The 22,286-nt window shown below is 37.0% G+C and overlaps 1 protein-coding gene across 4 annotated transcripts in view; it reads left to right on the top strand.

The window, feature by feature from the left end:
- The window catches only part of BANK1 (B cell scaffold protein with ankyrin repeats 1), a 311,677-nt gene that overhangs the window by 250,943 nt on the left and 38,448 nt on the right, over nucleotides 1-22,286 (top strand). For all 4 annotated transcript variants that reach the window (XR_005196871.1, XR_005196870.1, XM_017508664.2 and 1 more), the window contains 2 exons: nucleotides 602-910; nucleotides 5,985-6,290. Coding sequence is in view for 2 of the 4 variants with exons in the window: in XM_017508664.2 (XP_017364153.1) it covers nucleotides 602-910; nucleotides 5,985-6,290 (615 nt within the window). In the remaining 2 variants the exon portion in view is untranslated. The remainder of the gene's footprint in view (nucleotides 1-601; nucleotides 911-5,984; nucleotides 6,291-22,286) is intronic.

Raw genomic sequence — 22,286 nt, 5'->3', positions numbered from 1 at the left:
ATATATATATATATATATATATAAACTTTTCCCAAGTAATAGTTTCAAAGTTAGTATAGTATCTATAAATGATTTATTACAAGGAATTACAAAATTATTATAGTTATCTACAAAGATACTATAATTTTATAGTCTCTTTATAAAATTATCTATATATATTAAAATAACTAAATAAGAGTCATAGATTCATTTGTATTCATTATTTACAAGCAAGTAAAGTTTGTGTCTTTTCTTTTGTACCTTTTCCATCATTTATTATTTTGTTGGGTCAGTTATATTGTTTTCTAATAAAAATGCAATGATGATATCAAATATATGAATCTGTTCAACTCTAAAGAATCAGAATAGCATTATCTGCATGAGTGTGTCATAAACACAGGTAGCAAGACATAATGGAGCTTTGACTGTTCATTTGGTAAGTACTTTAAAAGCCCAGAAATAAATGACTGCTCACTAAAAGTTATATATTTGACATCTTTTCATTATATCAGGTCATAAAAGTTTTATTAGCATTACTACTATTTCTGTACAAATTTACAAAATATGAAATGCCTCCAGATGGTGTATTTAAATGATATTGTGCAATCTTCATCATAAACAGCCACCCAGAACCCAGGATTTCATCACGACAGCAGGAACACATGCAGGCAAAGTGCAGATGGAGCTGAGGCAAATAAAATGGAAGGGGAAGGAAAAGAGAATGGGTCAGGCACGGAGGCCAAGCACAGCCCAGCAGAGGTTGGCAGTGAGAGTTCCGAGGACCAGTATGATGACTTGTATGTGTTCATTCCTGGTTCTGACCCAGAAAATAATTCACAAGAGCCACTCATGAGCAGCAGACCTCCTCTCCCTCCACCGCGACCTGTAGCTACTGCCTCCCAACTGGAAAGACCTCACTTCACCTTACCAGGTAAGTTTAAGGTTAGAAAAAACCAAAACAAAAACCAACCTTTGACAGGCTTACATAGGAAATAGTGCAGTGGCAAATCTATACAGAGCAGATCAGCTTTTGAAACCAAGAGGAACTTTCCTTTTATTTTTTAAAAACTAAGGCCTTGGAAATGAGGCAAGAGATACCCACCTCTACTTCATTCTTTTCTTCCTTTCTCCCTCCCTCACTTCCTTCCTTTTTTTCTCCCTTCTCTCACTTTTTCTCTTTCTTTTTTCCTTGTCTCCTTACAAAGCCTTAAGAAAATAAAACTTAGAAGGAGTCTGTAGTTCTTCACGTAAATGAACCTCAGGCATTCTGTGGAAAAGGAAATACAATAGTGCTTTTAAAACATACTCTTAGTCTTCAGAAAAAAGTGAAATGCTAATGATTGACAATTTTCAGATGCACTTGGGCACTTCATGAACTACAGCACATGATTGCTGTAGGAGAGTTAAGTACTAAAGGGTTTGTCGCACACTACGCTGAGACCAAAGTGTGAAAGCACTTTATACACTATCCAAGTGGGGGAAGTCAACATAGCTGTCACTGGCATTTGTTCCCAGATGCAGGAATTGGGGTGCAGAAGGTGGCAGTGGGGACTCTGTCCTTGCAGAGGGCATGAAGAGGAGCTTCCACCTTAGGTTTATCTGCCTGGAGTGTTCAACACCCTGAAAAATGTTCAGCTTAAGGTTCACTCTTACAGTACAAATTATCATCTACTTTTTGATCATTATTTCATATGTACTTTCTAAATTTATATTTATTTTCCATATAAAACATTCTTAAGAAGATAATTTAGTTTAAAAAAAAAACTCTTTATCAAAACCGCATTTTCACTATAATTTAGTTGCTGGGTCACAGAAGGCTATAAAGTAGAAAAACATGAACTTGTTTCAAAAATTAAATTTTTAAGCAATGAAATTTAGCATTTGGGCCAGGCACAGTGGCTCATACCTGTAATCCCAGCACTCTGGGAGGCCAAGGCAGGCAGATCACCTGAGGTCAGGAGTTCAAGACAAGCCTGGCCAACATGGTAAAACCCCAACTCTACTAAAAATACAAAAATTAGCTGGGTGTGGTGGCATGCACCTATAATCCCAGCTACTCGGGAAGCTGAAGCAGGAGAATTGCTTGAGCCTGGGAGGCAGAGGTTGCGGTGAACCAAGATCACCCCAGTCCACTTCAGCCTATGCAACAAGAGTGAGACTCCATGTCAACAAAAAAAAAAAAAAAAAAAAGGAATTCAGCATTTGTGCCCTTGAAGGCTCTCTGTGAAGACCCAAGTTTACCATAATAAGGTTTATTAAGGTTATGCACTGTATTTAGAGACAGAAAGTACTGCTTAATGGAAAGCTCTGAAGCCTAATGGATATTTCTCTGATTCATTCATTCAGTCAACAGATATTTATTACCTACTATATTTTAAGCTCTTGTGGATCCTTAATATTTATCCATGGAGTAGATGTATTAATATTTAGGGGGGAGGGGAGAAAACATCTTAAGTTAGTTATACTCACTACAACATTCTGGGATTTTTTTCTCATTTTTTCAGATATGAATAATTTGTTATAACAAAATTAATTGTTAAGACAAAACTGTCTTGTGTCAGATTAATTCTCCTAAAAGTGCTGGCCTGGCACAGTAGCTCACGCCTGGAATCCCAGCACTTTGGGAGGTCAGGAAAGGTGAACCACGAGGTCAGGCATTCAAGACCAGCCTGACCAACATGGTGAAACTAAAAATGCAAAAAATAGTAAAAATACAAAATTAGCCGGGCATGGTGGTGGGTGCCTGTAATCCCAGCTACTCAAGAGGCTGAGGCAGGAGAATCACTTGAACAAAGGAGGCGGAGGCTGCAGTGAGCCAAGATTATGGCACTGCACTTGAGCCTGGGCGACAGAGCAATGCTCTGTCTCAAAAAAAAAAAAAAAAAAAGGCACTAAATTTGTGCTTTGGGTCAGGGGAGAATAGAACAAAAATAAAAAAAAAAAAAAAAAAAAGTGATAATATTAAGTCATATTTTTCCTAATGTAAAATTTTATATATATGTTGGTTAGCAGGTCTAAAACGACTCTACCCAAGATCTTCATGAGATATCTGAAATGAGAAATGTAATCTTGGCTAATATATCTCCTGAAAACTAGCAAATATAAAAAGCAAAATAAAACAAAAACTCATCTAATTTAAAAACTCTTTTTACATTTTATATGCAGTGTTACTTTGATCTTATCTTTTCATAACACTGATATTAGAAGTGGATAACAAAATGCCAGTATTTTTTCTTAAAATGGTTTTATTGGTCTTTAAATGCAAGGCTGTAAGCTATCAGTTATTTTTTTGCCAGAGACTTTTTATGTCTTTGACTTTGGCTAGTGATACTGTCAGGAATTGTTCTTCAGGAGTAGCTTCCATCTGCCCTCAAGTTACTGAAGGGGGAAAAAAAGAGCCATCTCATCAATGCTGTAGGCATCACATTCCTCACAATGGATTTATGGACATCTTCAGAGAAATTAATAACATATAATACTATAGGGCACTTTATAGTTTATAAAGAACCCACTGTTTCTTTTTAACATCCCAAGAATCCTGAAAAGTAATTATCAGATCCCTCCTTGACTCAGTCCCAAGAAGCCTGTAATTAGAAAATGTAAGTTACTTACTTCTATTAACAGATCTCCAAGGCTCTTAGGATTTTTCTCTTTTTTTATATACTTTTGCCCCAATTACTTCAAAAGTTGGAATTATAGAAGTGATTTGTTTTCATCGTTCTTCATTGATATGCCACCTGAATTGAGAAAGCTCTGGTTCCACTCTTAAAAGTATAATCTGATACTCTGGAAAATAAAAAGTAAAATGTATTATTTCTAGTGCAAGCCCAACTTTAGAAATAGTTGGGAGGAGAGGTGGGTGGGGAAACAAAGAGAGTTAACAGCTCAGGAAATCAGTTCACAAAGGTAAGATGGTTGACACATTCTGCTAAAAATGAAACACTGAAAAAGTGGTTCCCACACACTTAATCTGGCTTCACCTGTGTTGCTGTCAGTGAAACAGAAGTCATAAAGTCAAAATCTTAAAACCATGTTATTCATAGGATAAAAGGCAAGTCGTGGTGAATTGAAAGTTAGTGCTAGGCACATAGGTAATTAATATTTCCTAGGTTAAACCAAATGAAACCATAAGAGTTAAGACGCTGTTGGGAGATTAGTCTCTCCTCATAAACCTACCCAAGACAACTGCTGACTCTTTCTATAATAATATCCTTTAATTCTGCTTTGCTACTTCTCTTTCTCCTTTTAAACTTCTCCACTGAAATCTTTATAAGTAAACTAATTTGGGAAGTATCAGATTCTCACCAAATGAAGGGCATATTGAAAAAGAATGAAAATGAAAGAAAAAGCCCTCTCATTGGCCTGGTAGAGAGACATTAAAATTCTTTTCAATTTACTTGTTAATCAAAGCATGTATCTTTCTCTTATTAATAACTGCTACAAAAATATTTTAACATATTCTTATAAGTTATTACTGAATGTAAAAACCATCAAAGACTCTGAAACCTATAATTGTATTCTTTTCACGTGAATTAATTCTCAAATCACTGATCATCTATGCTGTCTTTTAAGTCATGAACTCTACTGTCAGTGTCATTCATCCACGTTTTTAAATTTTTTTTTTTGTGACACACGATCTCACTCTGTTGCCAGGCTGGAGTGCGATGGTGTGCTTATGGCTCACTGCAGCCTCAAACTCTTGGCCTAAAGCAATCCTCTCTCCTCATTTTCTGGAGTAGCTGGGAGTACAGGTGCACACCACCTCGCCTGGCTAATTCTTTCATTTTTGTAGATACTCGGTCTCACCAGGCTGCTCTCAAATTCCTGGCCTCCAGCTGTCCTCTTACTTCAGCCTCCCTAAGCATTTGGATTAGGCACAAAAGCCACCACACCTGGCCAGTGTCCTTTATCTATGAATAAGGATCAAGTTGGCTGGTAGAAAGCAAGAGCTGCATTTTTGAAGGTCAGTTTGTCATATTCAAAAACCGACAGCTATGAAACCAACTAATGGTGCCTTTAGCTATTACTCCCTGTCATTTTCACAGAAATGAAATTTTAGGTGAAATATCCAGTGCAAGCAATATGAAACATGAAACAATTTCAAGTGAAAAGAAATACATATAAGAATATTATGCTTGAAAAACACAAGCTTTCAAAGTCTGTGGAGTTTGAGACTTAAGATTTGTAACTCAATTTCCTGATATGAAATCATTCTTTACATATGAAAGTACATATAATATGTATTTTATATATATATAATATATGAAAGTATATATAATATGTATTTTATATATATATAATATATAAAGGTATATATAACATATATTTTATATTTTATAGATATAGTAATATATAAAAATATTTATATTGGCTGTGCACGGTGGCTCATACCTCTAATCCCAGCACTTTGGGAGGCGGAGGCAGGTAGATCCTGAGGTGTGGAGTTCAAGACCAGACTGGCCAACATGGTGAAACGCTGTCTCTACTAAAAAATACAAAAATTAGCTGGACATGGTGGCTCGTGCCAGTAATCCCAGCTACTTGGGAGGCTAAGGTAGGAGAATTGCTTGAACCAGAACCCGGGAAGTGGAGGTTGCAGTGAGCCAAGATCGCACCACTGCACTCCAGCCTGAGCCACAGAGAAAGACTCCATCCAAAAAAAAAAAAAAAATTATATTATGTATATATACAGACACACACACACAAAATAATATGGAAAATATTTAAATGTTTTTTAAAAATCCATGTCTTAAGCAAAGTGTTTTTCTTAATAAAATTTAAATTACTGCAGGATGATTTATTAGTAAGTTACACAGCTCACTTTTCTTTCTGCATTTATGGGGTAATATATAAATTGTTATTCTGGAGCCAGAAGCTCCTCTCTAATATTATTCCCTATGGCACTTGACTAAGCCACCTTGGGAAGCTCAAAAAAGTGACAGATGGACACCGATAACATTGCATATAACAGAAGAGTAAACACAATGTAAATATTTCATAAACAGGGACAATGGTGGAAGGCCAAATGGAAAGAAGTCAGAACTGGGGTGATCCTGGTGTTAGACAAGAAACAGGAGATGAACTCAAAGGGCAAAAAGAGAAGAAAGAAGATGAAAAGGATCAGGAGGAGGAGGAAGACCCATACACTTTTGCTGAGATTGATGACAGTGAATATGACATGATTTTGGCCAGTTTGAGTATAAAGAAAAAAACTGGGAGTCGGTCTTTCATTATAAACAGACCTCCTGCCCCCACACCCCGACCTACAAATATACCTCCGAAAGAGGAAACCACACCTTACATAGCTCAAGGTAATGTTTTATCATTGCTGTGTGTTTACTTGTTAATTTTGTATGTCCAAAATTTTGAGTATGGAAGGAGGGAATATGGTGCTGCAATTAGTGCTCTAAAATTCCAAAGATTAAACATTTTTTTTCAAGTCACAGGTAAGCTATACAGGCTTATTTTTTAATTTAGAAACATAATGAGTAAAGAAAATAAGAATATTGGATAGTTCAGGTTTCTAATTCCTCATTAGGAAGGATAATGACAAGTCATTCATGGAATATGAAACCATAGCATACATGTAGAAATTCTCCTTGATACTTCCTTCCTAATTCTATAAGAGGGAAGCTCAACTCCTGTAAATAATATGCAACACAAGAACATTTAAATATATACCATAGATCCACCTAAGAGAAACATAATTATTCATATATACTTAATATTTTCAATAGAAACTATTCTGTTCCTTAAGCTGCCTGTATATATTGAGAGATTCATATAAGAAAATTTAGCAAGCATATATAAAGTATTTACCATATAAAGCACACTTATTTAATGGTGATGTACTCTTGATAATGTTCAAGAAACTATAACAAATTAGGAAACTATGACAAATTAATGAACTGCTTCTGCTAAAATCAAATGTGAATTGGAACAGTTGTCTAGATTATAAAGGCAGGGAATGAGCTTTTTTTAGAAATTCTCAGGTTGTCTCTCATAGTTAAAATCTCTAGGATATTACCGTCTCCTTGACAAAGTTGATAAATACCAGTAAATACTTTGAAAAGAGAAAATATATATAGCTCAATACAAAACATTAGTTATATTCTAGAAATTTTTGAAGAGATACCTCATCCGCTATACCCCAATGCTTAGGGAGTTTCTCAGGACAAGTATGGAATCCCATGTTGTGTTGCTCTACCTTTTGGCCTTTATCTTCCTGTCCTTCTATTGGTGGTCATATTCTTGTTTTTCAAGATCTCTGTCACATTCTCTGTTGTTCTTTTCTTTTCTCTTTTACGCTGTAGGGGTGCAGAGAGATATAATTCAGTATCTTTGTTACTGATTTTGTTTTGATTTGTTTTTAAATTTCTTTTGTTATTATTTTTATTTTCCTTCTGCTCTCATATTGTCTCTGTTGTCTTGTTTGTTTTGCCTGTAACATTGGATACTTCCATCAAATATGGCTATTCTTAGCTATGCTTTCATGTTTAGGAATAATGCACTGGCCGAGCACAGTGGCTCACATCTGTATTCCCAGCACATTGGGAGGCCAAGGCGAGTGGATCACCTCAGGTGAGGAGTTTGAGACCAGGCCGGCCGACATGGTGAAACCCTGACTCGGCTAAAAATACAAAAACATTAGCCGGGCGTGATGGCAGTCGCCTGTAGTCCCAGCTATTCCAGAGGCTGAGGCAGAAGAATGGCTTGAACCCAGGAGGTTGCAGTGAGCCAAAATCATACCACTGCACTCCAGCCTGGGCGATAGAGCACGACTCAGTCTCAAAAAAAAAAAAAAAAAAAAAGAAGAAGAATGAAGCACTAATGCTTCAATGGAAACTCGTTAACCTGTGGACAGCACTGTAGGGTAATTAGGAGTTAGACAATTTTTTCATTGAATGGCCCCAAAATATTATTTATGTAACTCTATTCTCCTATGCTTTTCACTTTTTCTAGAATAGTCGTCAACTAACTATAGTCTGCACTTACATACCCAGTTGCCAGCACACTGAGATTAGAATGCTGGAAGAAGACTGGGAAATTTCACCATTCAGAACGCACAAATTTAACTTGTTCTCCCTGTTTTCAGTCTAGTGTGTAATTGCTGCCACCCAGTGTGCCTTGTGTCCCATGTCCAAAACTACTTCTGTTCAGTTTCTCTAATGAAGGCAGCGCGCATCATTGATGAGTGCTTCATTTCACAGGACTGGAGAAAGAACTTGGGCTATGACTGCTTTAGACTTTCAACCCATCCCTAAGTTAAAAAGGTACATTTGGATGGTTTTCCTTCTCATTGATTTATTTAGTAGTTACATAAACATCAACTGAGTGCCAATGATAAAACCTGTGTCCCAATTATGTAAATTCTCAACATGCAATATTATAATTTGTCCTGTAGGTATACGTACACATAGAAACATTGAAGAATCCTAAAGATCTTGAGTTTCTAATAAATTTTAAAGTTTACTAATCTCACCCATCCCAAGCATGGCACCCTTCAACATTTATATGACATCTTTCTAATTCAATGATAAAATATAATTTACTCTCATTATATTTGTATTTCATAGAGATGAAACTAGTGTTACAATTTTTTTGCAATTATGAATATAAAATGGGTATGGTTATTTACCCTGTATCCCAAAAAAGTATCAAAAGCTGGACTGTAAATAAGGTCACTGAAAACCTCTTCCATTTTTTATTTCATTTTCTCTTTCACTGGGATATATTTGCCTGCCTTTTTCTTTTATACAATTGATTGTTGATCATTCTGTTCCCACATAGGAAGAGATTGCCTCATCAGCTAATTCATTCTTGATGTTCTTTGCATTTCACAGGATAAGAATCTTTCCTCACATCTTTCCTTTTTTATCCCCTAGCTCAGGCAGATCTATTAAGTCGAATTGCCACCATTTCCCAGAAAACAAGCCACTCAATTAGAAGATTAATTTCTGGCCTGCCAGAGCCCAAAGGTGATATCAGTATATTAGTATATTCAGGGTGTGTTAACGTAGGCAGAATTGAAGAATATGGAATAGGAGATGGGGGAAAACACAGGAATGCACAATCCCAGCTTACTATTTCAGAAGCTCAAGAAGTAATGGCAAAGGGACTAGGCAAAGGAAAACCATACTAACTTTGCAGAAAGATTTGTATTCAAATTTAGCTGATATAACCTAAGTAGGCAACTTCACATATCTGAGACTGAATTTCCTCACTGTAAGTTTGGGATAAAAATGATATGTATTTTGAAGATTGTTAATCTCTAAATGAGATAAAATTAGAAAAAAACCCAGCACAATACTTGATATGTAGTATATGCTCAATGAATTAAAACAATCCTACTTTTTCTTTTCTCAGTTTAGTGTCTGTATATTTCCTGGGTTCTGGTGGAGTCAGAAATTAGGAAAAATAATAGTGCTGGAGTGTGTGAGGGAAGAAAAACCCCATACTCTAATAGGGCAAGTTGGCTTAGTCATATTCTTACAATAATTATTATTAGGCAGCTTTCATAATAATTACTAGTTCACACAATAACGCTGCATAATTGGCATTAATGGCCTCATTCTAAAGATAAAGAAACTTATGCTTAGTGAGTTTCAGCCTCTTGCTCAACATGATAAAACCAGGAAGAGGAAGAGGTAGGATTTGGAGATCCCACGCCTGAGCATATGGCACCACAAATTTCCATCACTGATATATTTATTTCTGGATTTGTTACTATTTATTTCTTCCTTTTAACCTATAAGATCCATGAAGGAAGAGACAAAACTAATGTTTTTCCCCATTGTATCTCTGGTGCCAAGGTCAGTGCTGAATTCACAGTAGAAACTGTGCATATTTGGTGCATATTAACTGAATGAAATGATAGAAGTGACAAGATCCACATCAATGTGGCTAAAACAGAAGGCTTCATTAACACACTGGAAGGTAATCAGAAGAGTATATCAGTCTACTAATTCCTAAGTCTCTCCTGCTTTAAACCATCTTATGTCCAAAATAGTGCTAATTTGAAGGAAAGAGCCCACACAGAATTGGACAAAGCTGTAGGTTATTCATATATTGCTAAGCACTCTCTAACTGCTTTCACAAAGTTTAAAACATGTGAGAGAGAAGCTCTATATCCACCATCATCATCATCATCCCTCTACCCCAGAGATGTAACTTATTAATGCAAAACTGAACCCATGATGTTTCATTTTATCAAGAGATATGTTTATGATTTTTTATCTCATTGCTGTTGTACTAAAACCTGATCTTAGGTTAACATCCACAACAAGAATAACTCATTTTTCTTAAGTAAAATTTTTTGAAGTTTGCCTGTTTTCAGATATATTTTTTTCTACTTTTTTCTCCCTGTAATATTGAAGAGGATCAGGTTCATTAAGCTTGAAGAATATAGAGGAATTAACACAGATTTATAGTCTTCAGTGGCAGAATTCTTGATTTATGATAAATCAGGGAAAGAAAATGAGCACTTGGCATGGCATAGATAGATTGGTAGTAAAACTATGTCCATAAATCATGCAAAGAGATGAATGCCTATTGGGTAAAATATTTCAGCATCAATGGGCAATTTTCTATTTTCCTCTCACACAACTAATAGAACAAAGATCCTTCTTCAGAATCCACATGACTGATTTCGGGTAGAATATAATTTCCCTTTCAATTTCCAATTGCTACTGAGTTGCCCTTGGCATTTTGCAGTGCAACAAAGTTGTATATGACCTTTTTGAGAGCTACTCAGCTACAGGGACCCCAAAATGTCAAGTGCAACTCAGCTGCTCTCAGAAATTTTCCACTTGCAATTCACTTGTACTTGAAATTGATCACATACAATGCAATTGAAATGCAAAAAGAGAAAAAAGACCTTGTAGAAACTCTCAGGAAATATTATTCGTATCATTGTAAATGTGACAGGGTATAATGGTCTCTGTCTTCATTAGTAAATATGGTCAAGTGGATTGAAGTAGGTCTTAGATCGAGTGCCTTGCATCTTACTCCCTGGCTAGGTGACCTTGTCCAAACCATTTAGCTTAAGGACATAGCATGTATATCACAGGTGCTCTCAGAATAGTGGCATATTTATCATTCTTTGTAAGTCTCATGTTCCTGTTTTTCTCCTCTGACTCTCTGCCTCATTCTTTTCCATGATAGAGTGCTGGTGTAACTCTGTAAAGGAGAAATTGTTCTGACCTGTGTTCATACTGTCCATTGAAGAAGAGCAAGTCAGCTTCTGTAACCCAGGTGTTCTTGTTTGCTCTTTCTGTCATTTTCACAGGAGAACATCATGATCCCCTGGCTCCTTCACAGAAATACTGAATGAAACCTGAGAAGGGCTTTGCAGACCATCTATTAGCATGTTGACCTAATGATGAGGAACTTTTCCAGCCTCATCTTCCAAGAATTCAATTCCTTTATATTAGTGAAGTGGAAAGGAGGCAGTAATCGGCTGTGGTGTGAACTGACATTAAGGGTTTTTCATTATACAAGACAATGAATGCAAATATTATCAAGCATTTAGATTTTCATTCGACAGCCAGATGAATTCTGTCGTTTTCCACTTATGATGTTACTAAACTATTTGTTAAATGCATCTGTAGGAAGAAATTTAATTAACCTAAAAAAGTAGTTCTTAAGTGGCAGTGATTTGCCTCTCAAAAGAGATTTGGCAGTGTCTGGAGACATTTTGATTGTCAGAACTAAGAACAGTATTAGTGGCATCTACTAGGCAGAGACCAAGACTGCTGCTAAACGTCCTACAATGCAGCAGACAGCCCCATAACAAAGAATTATCCAGTCTCAAGTGTCAACAGTACCACTGTTAAGAAACTCTTACCTGAATTATTTCCATTGTTAAGCCTGAGTAAACAAATACTTTAGAAAATGATTGTTTAAAGATGAAATTACAGACCCATCAAACAGCCATATCAAACAGCTATCCACACCTACTATCTTTTGAGTCACTTTAGATTTCTTGAATTCACTATATTTTCTACCAGGACTTATGTGATTTTTTGTAAACTAAATAAGTAGCTATTCAGGAAAAATAAAATGCTTCCTGACGTTAGAAAATTGGAAAAAGTCTTCCCTAACAGACCAGCAGCACTGGGTAGTGAAATTCATGAGGATTATGAAGCCAGATGGAACTGAATTTGACTAAGACTGACATAGTTGTGTAACTTTGTGCAAATTATGTAACATTGCTTCACTTGTTTATGGTTTTGGTTTTGGTTTTAAAGAAATGTTAATACCTACTTCACAGGGTTTTCATGAGAACTAAAACTATGTATGCACAGTGGCCTGCACAGGGTCGCATGTAGGAAATGGTAGTTGCTGTGATGGAAGGTATTCTGTAGGCACACAGGTGAAGGTAGACCTGGCATATCACACCAATTAGGATGCCTTTTGCCTCTTCCCTTTTGCATGGGTTTCATATGCCAACACATCGTCTTGCATGACTTTTCCATGTATTAACTTCCAGTATTGAATACTATCTAGAACAAAGGAGCCAGCTCTATCCTTCTGGAATTTTCAATCTGCATTTATATAATTTTCAGAATTAGTAGCAGAATTAAACTGTTTGTTCTAAGTGAGCATAACCAAGTAGCTTATCTTTAAATTTAGGGGAGAAAACATATTAAGATTGCCAAGTTTTATCATCCTGTGAAGTATAACACAAGGCAAATCATGATCCCACTGCTACTTCTTGGGATAGCAACATTTCTTGATTGAGGGAGAGGAAGGGAAGTTATTTTTGATAATCACTCAGCATGAACCAAAAAGTAAACGTATTATAGTTTGCAGAGTCTTCCATTGGCTGCCCAAACTACTTTTCTATGAAACAAAAGAAAATTTGCTCAGAATATTACTAGATTTATGTCCATACTTACACCATTTTCTTATTGAATACAAATGAGTAGTGACAGAAGTAAAGAGATGATCCCAAATGAAGTCTCATGGGAGGAGACTAACCCCCTAATCCAGTGCTATACAAGCAATACTTATTCAATGCATGCTGCCTCCTGCCAACAAGAGGGAAGAAGACTGCCCACCCAGTGGTGAGTGGAGATTTTACTAATAAATTTATTGCCATGGTCTCAAGCTATAATTAGAACAAAGTCCACAACCAATTGTCCTCACTCAGAATGTCTCACCTTCCTGGATTATATATTTTCTAGAACGTAAATATATGTGTTTGCATCGGAAAGAATACATATGCAAATGAAAACAGTTTGTGTTCTACTTTGGTAAAAATTAGGTCTCTTAGTAGTAGAAAAAAAAATTTATAGTGAGATTTCCCAAATCTTTCTTTAGGAGATGATTTCAATGATAGCACTTCTATCAAACAAAGTTTTTGTTACAACTTGAAAAGAAAATTAATGTTTTCTTCTTTGGAAATGAAAGCATTTATTAATACCACCACTAAATTAGAATTTTATGGCCTTTTCCTTCATATAGCAATGTACTTTCCAACTTTCCATCTCTGCTTATCTGACTAGTAAGCCATAACCCATGTTAGTGACCTCATATATTCTGGCTGACCATTTACAGATTCTTCTTAAAATATAATGCCACAACTCCACCTACATATGTCTGCTAGGCAGTAAACTACTTTCAGGTGAAAGATTTTTATGCTATGTGGTGAATGTGGTTGTCTATTTGTGTCCACAGCTTCTTGAATGTACCCGTTGAAATGTAATGGCCTGTATTTGATAAGGTTTCTCAAATCTTAACAGTTTCTCAAACCTTTAACTATTGGTAGCATAATTAAATGGTGGTTTTGAACTGACTGGAGCACTCAGTGTCTCTTGGTCAGTTTTCAAAGAGGCTACCTACATACATCTTTCCTCTAAGCTTCAGATTAGTCAGTGTGACTGATTATATGGTTAAAACATTGTTTCCTGTATTTGCTGGCTAGACAAAGGGGTTGTTTACACTGTGGTTGGTTGCTTGTTTTTTACTTTATTGTGTCTTTGTGTGATTAGATTTAAACCATATAAATTGGGAAACTGGGGAAACAAGGTAGGGAGAATAGAGAGCTACAAGGATTGAGTTATGATTCTGGCTCTTGATGGTTTCTCATCCCTATCCTCTCTTATCAGTAGGCACTAGTGGCACATTAGACCTTTACTGAAATGAACACGCCAAAATAGAGGACAGTATGACAACTACGACTGTGTCTTATTTACCTTTGCATCCTCAGGACTTGCCTATGTAGTTAGCAGCCAAATTATAGGTGTTTTGGTGAAAAATAAAAACACTGCTACCACCCTGTACTGTATCATTCCCTGAAAGCCCAGAACACAATATAGATGTGTATATTTTATTTTATATTAAATCTCTAGTTCCGAGCATTATCATCACTGATAGCTGTACAGCTGTAAATAACATTTCACTTGTCACAGCTAATGGACAACCATCAAGGATCTTGTGGTTTATAATTCACATCATGAATGCTGTTGTTATTGCATAGGTTTTTTTTTTTATCACTATAGCCACTTATGAAATAATTCAAAACAAGATTTATCAGATTTTCTAAGGGCATCAATGGAATGGTATCTTTGCTTGAAATAGACCACAAATGAGGTTGACATGAAGAATGTACTCACAGATGCAGCCTGGAAAGATGAATAGTGCAAGTGAACTATTTAAACTTCAACCTCTCAAAGGTGGCCAGATAGGAACAGCTCCAGAGCACAGTTCCCAGCGAGAGAGATGCAGAAGGCGAGTGATCTCTCTGCATTTCCAACTGAGGTACCAGTCAATAGGACTGATTGGATAGTGGCTGCAGTCCAAGGAGGGCAAACCAGGGCAGGGCAGGGCACTGCCTCACCCAGGAAGTGCAACTGACTGAAGGATCAGGGACGTTCCCGCTGCTCCCCTGCACTTCAGTTCAGATACTGTGCTTCTCCTTTGGCTTCTGCAACTCACAGACCAGGAGATCCCCACCAGGCTGAAAAGTGCCACGAGTTAACAGCACAGACCTGAGTAGCAGATCCAGCCAGTGCCATGGGTTGTCAGCACAGATCTGTGCAGACGTTTTGACTAGCACTGAGAGTGACTGTGGGATGGTGCTACTCACTCCTAAGAAAAGGGGAGCCGAAAGCGGGGAGACAGGTGATATGGCTGGCTAGGTCCCACCCTCACAAAGACCAGCAAACTGAAGCCCTCTTGCTCGAGTTTCACAGCCAGCACATCAGTTTGAGCTTGACCCAGGAAGATCAAAGTCAGTGGGGCAAAGGGCATCCACCATTGCTGAGGCAGGCCTAAACCTACCTGTGTAAACAAAAAGTAGAGGAAGTTTAAACAGCAGCTGGATTGAGTCCATGACAGTGCAGCAGTGCCTCTGCAGGCAGACACAGGACAGACTGCCTCCTGAAGTGGCTCCCTGACCCCTGTATAACCAAAAAGAGGCCTCATACAGGAGAGTTCTGGCTGACACCTGGCAGGTACCCTTCGGAGACAAAGCTACCAGAGGTAAGATCAGGAAGCAATCCTTGCTGTTCTGGAAGCTCCACGGGTGATTCCCAGGCAAGCAAGGTCTAGAGCAGACCTCCAGCAGTTCTACAGCAGAGGGACCTCACTGTTAGAAGGAAAAGTACATAACAAAAAGAAATAGCTTCAACATCAACAGAAAGATGTCCACTCAGAGACCCCATCTGAAATTACCAACTTCAAAGATCGGAGGTAGATAAATCCACGAAGATGGGAAGAAACCAGTACACAAAAGGATGAAACCATCAAAGACCAGAATGCCTCTCCTACTCCAAGGGATCATAACTCCTCACAAGCAAGGGAACAAAAAAGGATAGAGAATGAGTTTGCTGAATTGACAGAAGCAGGCTTGAGAAGGTGGGTAATAACAAATTTCTCTGAGCTAAAGGAATATATCCTAACCCAATGCAAAGAAACAAAAAACCTTGAAAAAGGGTTAGACAAAATGCTAACTAGAATAACCAGCTTAGAGAAGAACATAAATGACTTGATGGAGCTGAAAAATACAGCACGAGAACTGTGCAAAGCATACACAAGTTTCAATAGCCAAATTTATCAAACAGAAAAAAAGATATAAGAGATTGAAGATCAACTCAATGAAAAAAACAAAAAGCAAGATTACAGAAAAGAGAGCGAAAAGAAATGACCAAAGCCTCCAAGAAATATGGGATTATGTGAAAAGACCTAATCTACACTTGATTGGTGTACCTGAATGTGATGGGGAGAATGAATCCAAGCTGTAAAACATTCTTCAGGGTACTATTCAGGAGAACTTCCCCAACCTAACAAGGCAGGCCAACATTCAAGTCCAGGAAATACAGAGAACAACATAAACATATTCCTCAAGAAGAGCAACCCCAAGGCACATAATCATCAGATTTACCAGGGTTGGAATGAAGGAAAAAATGCTAAGGGCAACCAGAGAGAAGAGTCGGGTCACCCACAAAAGGAAACCTGTCAGACTCACAGAAGATCTCTCAGCAGAAACCCTACAACCCACAAGAGACTGGGGGCCAATATTCAAAATCCTTAAAGAAAAGAACTTTCAACCAAAAATTTCATATCCAGGCAAACTAAGCTTCGTAAGTGAAGAAGAATTAAATCCTTTACAGACAAACAACTGCTGACAGATTTCATCACCACCAGACCTGTCTCACAAGAGCTTCTGAAGGAAACACTAAACATGGAAAGGAAGAAGTAGTACCATCCATTGCAAAAACGTACCAAATGGTAATGACCAATGATGCAATGGAGAAACTGCATCAACTAACAGGCAAAATAAACAGTCAATAATAAAATGGCAGGACCAAACTCACACATAACAATATTAGTGTTAAATGTAAACGGCCTAAATATCCTAATCAAAAGATACAGATTGGCAAGCTGGATAAAAAGTCAAGACCCATTGGTGTGCTGTATTCAAGAGACCCATCTCATGTGCAAAGACACACCAAGACTCAAAAGGATGGAAAAAAGTTTACCAAGCAAATGGAGAGCAAAAAAAGCAGGGGTTGCCATCCTACTCTCTGATAAAACAGACTTTAAATCAACAAAGATCAAAAGAGACAAAGAAGGATATTACATAATGGTAAAAGGATCAAGGTAACAAGAAGAACTAACTATCCTAAATATATATGCACCCAATACAGGAGCACCAAGACACATAAAGGAAGTTCTTAAGAACCAACAAAGAGACTTAGACTCCCACACAATAATAGCGGGAGACTTTAACACTCCACTGTCAATATTAGATTAACAAGACAGAAAATGAACAAGGACATCCAGGACTTAAATGCAGATCTGGACCAAGCAGACCTAATAGACATCTACAGAAATCTCCACCCCATATCCACAGAACATACAATCTTCTCAGCACCACATCACACTTATTCTAAAATTGACCACATAATTGGAAGTTAATCACTCCTCAGCAAATGCAAAATAACGGAAATCATAACAGTCTCTCACACCACAATGCAATCAAATTAGAATTCAGGATTAAGCAACTCACCCAAAACCACACAACTACATGGAAATTGCACAACTTGCTCCTGAATGACAAATGGGTAAACAATGAAATAAAGGCAGAACTAAAGATATTCTTCAAAACCAACAAGAACAAAACTATAATATACCAGAATCTCTGGAACACATTTAAAACAGTGGCTAGAGGGAAATTTATAGCAATAAATGCCCAAGTGAGAAGCAAGGAAAGATCAAAAATTGACATCCTGTCATCAAAATTGAAACAGCAAGAGAAGCAAGATCAGAAAAACTCAAAACCTAACATAAGGCAAGAAATAACTAAGATCAGAGCAGAACTGAAGGAGATAGAGACACAAAAAAACCCTTCAAAAAAATCTATAAATCCAGGAGCTGGTTTTTTGAAAAGATCAACAAAATAGACAGCTAGCTAGACTAATAAAAAAGAAAAGAGAGAAGAATCAAATAGATGCAATAAGAAATGATAAAGGGGACATCACTCCAATTCCACAGAAATATAAACTTCCATCAGAGGTTACTACAAACAACTCTATGCACATAAACAAGTAAACCTGGAAGAAATTCATAAATTCCTAGACACTTAACAGCCTCCCAAGGCTAAAGAAAGAAGAAGTTGAATCCCTGAATACACCAATAACAAGAGCTGAAACTGAGGCAGCAATTAATAGCCTACCAACGAAAAAAACTCCAGGTCCAAATGGGTTTACAGCCAAATTCTACCAGAAGTACAAAGAGGAGCTGGTATTATTCCTTCTGAAACTATTCCAAACAATACAAAAAGAGGGAATCCTTCCTAACTCTTTTATATGAGACCATCATCATCCTGATACCAAAACCTGGCAGAGACACAACTAAAAATGAAACTTCATCCATAATGAAATCAATGCAGAAATCTTCAATAAAATACTGGCAAAGCAAATGCAACAGCACCACCAAAAGTTTATCTATCATGATCAAGTAGGCTTCATCCCAGGGATGCAAGGCTGGTTCAACAAGCACAAATCTATAAATGTAACCCATCACATAAACAGAACCAAAGACAAAAACCACATGATTATCTCAATAGATGCAGAGAAGGCCTTCAACAAAATTCGACAACCCTTTCTGCTAAAAATGCTCAATAAACTAGGTATCGCTAGAATGTATCTCAAAATAATAAAAGCTATTTATGACTAACCCATAGCCAGTATCATACTGAATGGACAAAAACTGGAAGCATTCCCTTTGAAATATGGCACTAGACAATGATGCCCTCTCTCACCATCCCTATTCAATGTAGCACTGGAAGTTCCAGCCATAGCAATCATGCAAGAAAAAGAAATAAAGGGTATTCAATTAGGAAAAGAGGAAGTCAAATTCTGTATTCAAAGATGACATGCTTGTACATTTAGAAGACCCCATCATCTCAGTCCAGAATCTCCTTACACTGATAAGCAACTTTAGCAAAGTTTCAGGATACAAAATCAAGGTGCAGAAATCACAAGCATTCTTATACACTAATAACAGACAAACAGCCAAATCATGAGTGAACTCTCATTCACAATAGCTACAACGAGAATAAAATACCTAGAAATGCAACTAACAAAGGATGTGAAGGACCTCTTCAAGGAGAACTACAAACCACTGCTCAAGAATATAAGAGAGGACACAAACTGATGGAAAAATATTCCATGCTCCTGCTTAGGAAGAATCAATATCGTGAAAGTGGCCATACTATCCAAAGTAATTTATAGATTCAATGCTATCCCCATCAAGCTATCATTAACCTTATTCACAGAACTGGAAAAATCACTTTAAACTTCATATGGTACCAAAAGAGAGCCTGCACAGCCAAGACAATCCTAAATAAAAAGAAGAAAGCTGGAGGCATCACACTACCTGACTTCAAACTATACTGCAAGGCTACAGTAATCAAAACAGCATGGTACTGATACTAAAGCAGAGATATAGACCAATGGATCAGAACACAGGCCTCAGAAGTAACATCGTGAAAATGGCCATATTGCTCAAAGTAATTTATAGATTCAATGCTATCCCCAACAAACTACCAATGACCCTCTTCATAGAACTGGAAAAAACCACTTTAAACTTCATATGGAAACAAAAGAGAGCCCTGCATAACCAAGACAATCCTAAGCAAAAAGAACAAAGCTGGAGGCATCACACTACCTAACTTCAAACTATACTACAAGGCTACAGTAATCAAAACAGCATGGTACTGGTACCAAAACAGATATATAGACCAATGAAACAGAACAGAGGCCTCTGAGGCAATGCCACACATCTACAACTATCTGATCTTTGACAAATCTGACAAAAACAAACAATGGGGAAAGGATTCTCTGTTTAATAAATGGTGTTGGGAAAAGTGACTAACCATGTGCAGAAAGCTGAATCTGTACCCCTTCCTTACACCTTACACTAAAATTAACTCCAGATAGATTAAATATTTAAATGTAAGACCGATCACCATAAAAACCCTAGAAGAAACCTAGGCAAAACCATTCAGAGGACAGAGGCATAGGCAAGAACTTCATGACTAAACACCAAAAGCATTAGCAACAAAAGCCAAAATAGACAAATGGTATCTAACTAAACTTAAGAGTTTCTGCACTGCAAAAGAAACAATCAACAGAGTGAACCAGCAACCAACAGAATGGGAAAAAATTTTTGCAATCTACCCATCTGACAAAGGGCTAATATCCAGAATCTACAAAGAACTAAAGCAGATCTACAAGAATAAAAACAAACAAACCCATTCAAAATGGCAAAAGGTATAAATAGACACTTTACAAAAGAAGACATTTATGAGGCCAACAAACATAGAAAAATACTCATCATCACTGGTCATTAGAGAAATGCAAATCAATCAAAACCACATTGAGATACCATCTCATGCCAGTTAGAATGGTGATCATTAAAAAATCAAGAGACAACAGATGCTAGAGAGGATGTGGAGAAATAGGAACCCTTTTACACTATTGGTGGGACTGTAAATTAGTTCAACCATTGTGGAAGACAGTGTGGCAATCCTCAAGGATCTAGAAATAGAAATTCCATTTGACCCAGCAATCCCATTACTGGGTATATACCCAAAGGATTATAAATCATTTTATTATAAAGACACATGCACTCATATGTTCATTTCAGCACTGTTTACAATAGCAAAGACCTGGAACCAACCCAAATGCCCAGAAATGACAAACTGGACATAGAAAATGTGGCACATATACACCATGGAATACTATGTAGCCATAAAAAAGAATGAGTTTATGTCCTTTGTAGGGACATGTATGAATCTGGAAACCATCATTCTCAGCAAACTGACACAAGAACAGAAAACCAAATACCACATATTCTCACTCTTAGGTGGGTGTTGAACAATGAGAACACATGGGCACAGGGAGGGGAATGTCACACACTGGGGTCTGTTGGGGGGTGGGGACCTAGGGCAGGGACATCAGGGGGTCGGGAGGTTGGGGAGGGATAACGTTGGGAGACAAGCCTGATATAAGTGACGGGGGGATGGAGACAGCAACCCACCATGGCAGGTGTGTACCTATGCAACAATCCTGCAAGATCTGCACATGTACCCCAGAACTTAGAGTACAATTTTAAAAAAATAATTCAACTTCTCCTCCTCCTCTGCTCTTCTGCTAGTTCTGCTTGTTCTGCTTTGCAGAACATTTTGAATATTTAATAATATGCTAATTTTTTCATTCAATGTCATATCCTGGAGAAAATTATACAGAAGTCATTCTACCAATATTTTAAATAAAAAAGGTATTATTTGGGAAATTTATATTGTTTGGGATTATTTTAAACCTCAATAATTGTTTTGTTTTGTCCATGGACTTTTTATGTTCAAAGGTAGTGACAATAACTAATAATGCATTCATATTTCTTTCTTCTCAAATTTCAGTTTTAGGAGGAGAATAATAACATTTCACTGGGGCAGACAGTCAGCAAAGTTGATATATATTCTAATTATTTTGATAGCATTTTTTAAGATTCATGAGATAAATTATTTAAGAATTCAAACACATAGGGAAAGGATTGTCTCGATATATAATAAAAAATTAGCACTGGTCTGTGATTTTAAACTTTCTAGTTTTTATGTTAGTCTAAGCCCCCAGGTTGTAAATAATATTTTCCTCAAAACATAGCATTCTACTTAAATTCATACCCGCTTAAGAATTTTTCCCAGCACCTTTGAACCTGGAGTGACTAGGGAAAGAAGAATTGGTAACATCTTAGAATGTTAGAGCTGAGTGAAATAGTAGATATCATCACATCTAAGCCCTAATTTTATTATTAAAATAAAGGCCAGAAGGCAGTTAGGGAGCAAATCGGAAAAGTCCTTTTTCCATGTCACTCATGTGGTTGGTGTGAAGAAAAAACTACTGCCCATCTTCTACGCCAAGTTGGCTAGCATTCTGTATACAATTTTTTAATTACAATACATTTAAAACAAATTCTTCTCTAACTCACAACTCTTGCTTTACAAAATAACGTACTTTTGTATACAAAATCCAAGTGACCCACAGCCCTACACTCAGCTCTCACTCTGTTATGGATTTTATATCTATCTCTTGTAAATGTGGTGTAGGGTGGCTGAACATGGTAAAGTACATAAAGCTTTTTAGAACAAAGGTTTTGCTAGTTGAAGCAATTTTAAATGTTTCCACTAATAGGAACTGCAAAAATAGAAAGATGAACAGATTCTGAAATTTTATATCTATTTATTCTTTCCATAAGGCTAATCGAATATGTGTCCTTGACAGGTGTGTTCGCTTCAG

Source organism: Cebus imitator, unplaced genomic scaffold, assembly GCF_001604975.1.
Source record: "Cebus imitator isolate Cc_AM_T3 unplaced genomic scaffold, Cebus_imitator-1.0 Scaffold397, whole genome shotgun sequence".
Taxonomy (NCBI): Eukaryota; Metazoa; Chordata; class Mammalia; order Primates; family Cebidae; genus Cebus; species Cebus imitator.
This window is presented reverse-complemented; position numbering and strand designations above follow the sequence as displayed.